At 31.6% G+C, this 4906-nt stretch overlaps 1 protein-coding gene across 1 annotated transcript; it reads left to right on the top strand.

Moving 5' to 3' along the window:
• The first annotated feature begins 204 nt into the window (after positions 1–204).
• Positions 205–1882, top strand: LOC118740537 (ATP-binding cassette sub-family G member 1). The gene is made up of 4 exons (XM_036472112.1): positions 205–508; positions 572–740; positions 861–1117; positions 1179–1882. Exons 1-4 carry the CDS (start codon positions 272–274, stop codon positions 1608–1610), a joined length of 1095 nt encoding a protein of 364 aa, XP_036328005.1. The 5' UTR covers positions 205–271; the 3' UTR covers positions 1611–1882.
• Positions 1883–4906: the final 3024 nt, after the last annotated feature.

Raw genomic sequence — 4906 nt, 5'->3', positions numbered from 1 at the left:
GACGTAGGGGTTGAGTCTTAGGAAATCTGATGTAAAAATATGCTTCCTGCATTTAGGGACCTCCCTAATGTACATATTGCTGTTTTTCCGCATTGCTCACTAATTTTTACTGTGTAAACTTGTTTCCATGATACAAGATTAATTTAATTTCGTTTAGTTTAGTTAAATGTAACTAAGTCTAGTTTAGTTTAATTTAATTGCGTCGAATTCGATTTAATTCACAGTCATCGAAGTTGCCTGCCACGAATATGGTAATCACTACCACGAACCAATGGTTTCCGCTGTGGACAATGGCAAAGTTTACCGCTGGACACCACAACAGGAATACCGCCAATTAAAATCTGATACAACAAATAAATCGGATACAACGTCTGGTGCCTCATCCTTCGATGAGTTGGAACAATTCGAAGAGGAAATAAATCCGAAATTGCTGAAACAGAAGGCGTCCTGGTGGATGCAGTATCGGCTGCTGCTGATGCGAATGATGGCGCAGATGTGGCGTGATAAGGTGTGTTTTTGGTAAATTGTGAACATACGTTTTTCTAAATTGCCCACATTCTATACATTGCAGTCCTACATGAAGCTCAAATTCTATATGAACATTGTGCTGGCGCTGATTGTTGGCGGCATTTTCAAAGGCATCGGCGATGATGCATCCAAGGCTTTGTTTAACTTTGGCTTTTCATTCACGATAATTATTGCATATTTATACCTGCCGATGATGCCAGTATTATTACAGTGTATGTGGAGCGTATTTCAAATAGTAATAACTTAATATTGCACATTCTCTTGAACAAAATTATTTATCTTTACCGTAAAGTTTAACTTTATTTAATCTTCCTTTTCTCTCTCTTCCACAGTTCCCACAGAAATGAAATTCCTCAAGCGCGAATACTTCAATCAGTGGTATCATCTGAGCTCCTATTATGCCGCTCTGATTTGTTCCAAGCTGCCTTTTATGTTCGTGTTGGCCGTCATCTACCTCATTATGGTGTATGTAATGTCCAGTCAGCCGTTGGAGCTTTCTCGTTTTTGCATGCTCTTCGTAATAGCTTTTCTAACCGCCATGACTTCGGAGAGCTTAGGTTTACTGATCTCATCGCGTCTCAGTTTGGTGGTATGTAATTTCGTAGCACAAATACTACTTACCATGCAATTATTATTCTCTGCACTCACAGAACGCCATGTTCATGGGTCCTGTAATTGCTGTGCCACTTATTCTACTCTCCTGCTATGGCATTGGTTATGGCAAGGCTGTCTACATACATCCTTTAATGCGCTTCTTAATGCAACTTAGTTACGTGCGTCATGGCATGGGAGGTCTTGTGGCCGCTCTTTATGGTTATAATCGCGAAGATCTGCATTGTCCAGAAACGGAAATATTTTGTATGTTTAAGAAGTCGGAATTCTTGCTTATGATTCTTGGCTTTGAGAATCTTAACTATATGTTCTCAGTATGCTGTCTGGTAATATTTTATATTACTTTTACACTCGCGGCCTATCTTATGATACGTCATCGTCTCTCGCTGAGAACGACCAACAATGTGATCATCCAGTATGTGACCCAATTCTTGGTTAAACACTTGAACTTTGCCTCTTACAACTACTAGCTGTGCCTATGTATCAATATCTTTATTTTTTATATACGTAATGCTGTTCTAAAAATATTTATTTTACTAACAAAATGGTTGAAAGAATTGTTAGAAGGGAGTAGTGTTTAGAAAGTTCCGTTAGTATAGCATTTTAAGAAAATAGTTTTGATAAAATACAACATACTACTTAAGTAGGATAGTACACTTACTTGTATTTTGCCATAAAACCAAATCTTCAACTCGTGATCAATTTGAAAAGAATTTTAATACAATATTTGCAAATAAATAAACATACGTACATATATATTCATACATAAGTTTATAGTACGTATATATGATCTTAATTAATTTTTAGCGAATATACTTTGTATATGCCTAACCCGGTGGATTACAGTGATATTAGATTTAATTAAAAATTACTAATAAAAATTCAATTTTATATGTATTAGAAAACCAATTTTTCTACATAGATCTTTGTTTCTGAAAGCGATATAGAAATAATTAAGAAAAAGGAACAGTCCAGCGCCTTCGTCTTGGTCTGCAGGCTGTATCGGAGATACAGCTGCTAAATTTAAACGTAGAATACGTGGTATGGCCAAGTCAAAAACGAAAGCACTCACTAAGAAAAAAATATCGATAACAAAAGCGGTAATAATATCGATAGCAAAACCGATAAAAACATCGATAAAAAAATCGAAGAAAATATCGATATCAAAATCTATAATTAAATCAATAGCAAAATCGGTAGTCAAATCGATAACAAAATCGATAAAAGTATCGATAACAAAATCGATCACAAAATCGATTACAAAATCTATCAAAAAAATCGATTACAAAGTCGATAACAAAATCGAAAAAAATATCGATAACAAAAGCGATAACAACATCGATAAAAATATCGATAACAAAAGCGATAACAATAACGATAGCAAAATCCATAAAAATATCGGTAATAAAACCGATAAAAATATTGATGACAAAATCAATAAAAATATCGATAACAAAATCGATAAGTATATCGATAACAAAAGCGATAGCAAAATCGATAATAATATCGATAGCAAAATCGATAAAACAACCGATAACAAAACCGATAAAAAATATCGATAAAAATATCGATCATTATATTGATAAGTTCCAAAAATATCGACAGCAAAGTCAGTAACAATATCGATAAAAATATCGATGACAAAAGCGATAATAATATCGATAGCAAAATCGTTAACACAATCACTAAAAATATCGATAACAAAACCGATAAAAATATCGATGCCAAATCGATTAAAATATCCACAACAAAATCTATAAAAATATCGATAACAAAATCGATAACAAAACTGATAAAAATATCGATAAATAATCGATAATAAAATCGATAACAAAATCGGTTACAAAATCGTTAACAAAATCAGCTAAAATATCGATAACACAATCGATAAAAGTTATCGATAACAAAATCGATAAATATATCGATCATTATATCGATAAGTTCCGAAAATATCGATAGCAAAATCAAAAACAATATCGATAAAAACTTCGATAAAAATATCGATTATTTCTGGCCAAAAAACGTCATTCTTGTCCCATTTTTTTTCTTCGAGTACCAACACATCTTAATTCAACCTTGAATGACGTTCGTTCATCCTACCTTTCTGTTTCATCCTTTGAATGAGTTTATTAGCAAAGAAATAAAAAGCGTGAGAAAATACCTTTCCACCGACACCTCTTAAGTCTAAATCAGAAGAGTTTAGGCTCCGTTATTCAAGTTTTTTTATACCAATCTTTGAAAAAAGTTATAAAACAGTATCAAAAATCTCATCATTACGATTCCGTTCAAATTTTTTTAAGTTTTTATTTAAATATTTTTATGCAAATTTTTTAAGCTTAAACCGTTTTGTCATTTGAGGGGATTTAAAAAAAAAAAAATTTTAAGAAACTTTTTATTCATAAAAAACTCCATTTTTGGAGGTATTTTGAAATTGGTCCATCTCACTTAAATTTTAATATTTTTTATAATTCCAATGGAAAAATAGTACCGTTTTTTTTTTGTATGGGGAGTGATGCAGTCTAATGTACATACATACATAGATTACTAAAAAGTAGAAACTGATCCACATTAACTGCAATCAACATATGTACGTATGTACATATGTATTTACATATGTATATACATACGGTGCGATTAGGTTATAAATATTCCGCCATCTGTTTATCAAAAGCGGAAATATGTACATATGTACTTACGCACAGAGCTGTAAAACTGTGAAATCATTTGAAATTAAAAATCATCAATTTTATATTATTATGTTTTCATTGAATTCTCCCTTATTGAATAATGCGGCTTAAAGTTTTCCAATTCTACATTCACTCAAAGTAGATACGATTGCACACATTTCCATATTCAAAGAAAGATTGAAAAAATTGAATGACGAACGATTCACTTTTAACACTGAATAAGCACTCAGATGAATGATGCTTTTGCTATGTGTGCACACATCCACTCAGTACCAATCAATTGATATAAATATTTTGAACACACAAAACCCTCTGAAAAATACGCCAGGTTGCATTTTTTTAAAAAGACTTCAAAATTTCAACACGAAAAATAGTTAATAGAGCGTTATCATCAGTTTTTTTCACTTAAATTTGTACAAGGATTTATAAGAATAAAAAATATTAATTGGAGAAATATTTTTTAGTGAACGTGTCGTTAGAATGTCATTATGAAAAATATAAATTATTAATGATTTTAACATCTCTGTTTAGAAAATTGTCAGCTTTCCAAATAAGTGTTACCAATACACCATTAATAATGCATAATACATAAATTAGTACATACATATATAAGTTAATATAAACTAACAAATTTAAGAGCTTCTGGTTCTAAATTTAGACATACATATACATTTCATTATTTAATTATAAAAATTTTTGATACAAATTTCTTCGTACTTTTTTTCGTCGCTATTGAGTCAAGCAGTTAATAAAGATTCGAAAATCGAATTTGTTGGTTTGTGGAGGTTTTTTCATTTACAATAAGCCACAAATTATCAACATTTCCAACAAAAAAAATATTTAACAAAATTCGTTGGTCCCTATTTTCATTAACATCCTTTTCCGAAAGTGCAATATTTAAGAATTTATACCCATTTCATTGAGCACGCTTTTTAACCCAAGTTTTGGTTTGTTTGTTAACATCAAAACTACATATCGACACCTAAGTGGAAGATCGACCTATCTCGGCAGCCAGTTCGAAAACTCCCTATCTCAAAAAACCGTTCTAGAACACCCTATTTCGGAATTTTGTTGAAGAA

Source organism: Rhagoletis pomonella, unplaced genomic scaffold (assembly GCF_013731165.1).
Source record: "Rhagoletis pomonella isolate Grant_MI unplaced genomic scaffold, Rhpom_1.0 Rhpom_scaffold_00006, whole genome shotgun sequence".
NCBI classification, from domain to species: domain Eukaryota; kingdom Metazoa; phylum Arthropoda; class Insecta; order Diptera; family Tephritidae; genus Rhagoletis; species Rhagoletis pomonella.
This window is presented reverse-complemented; position numbering and strand designations above follow the sequence as displayed.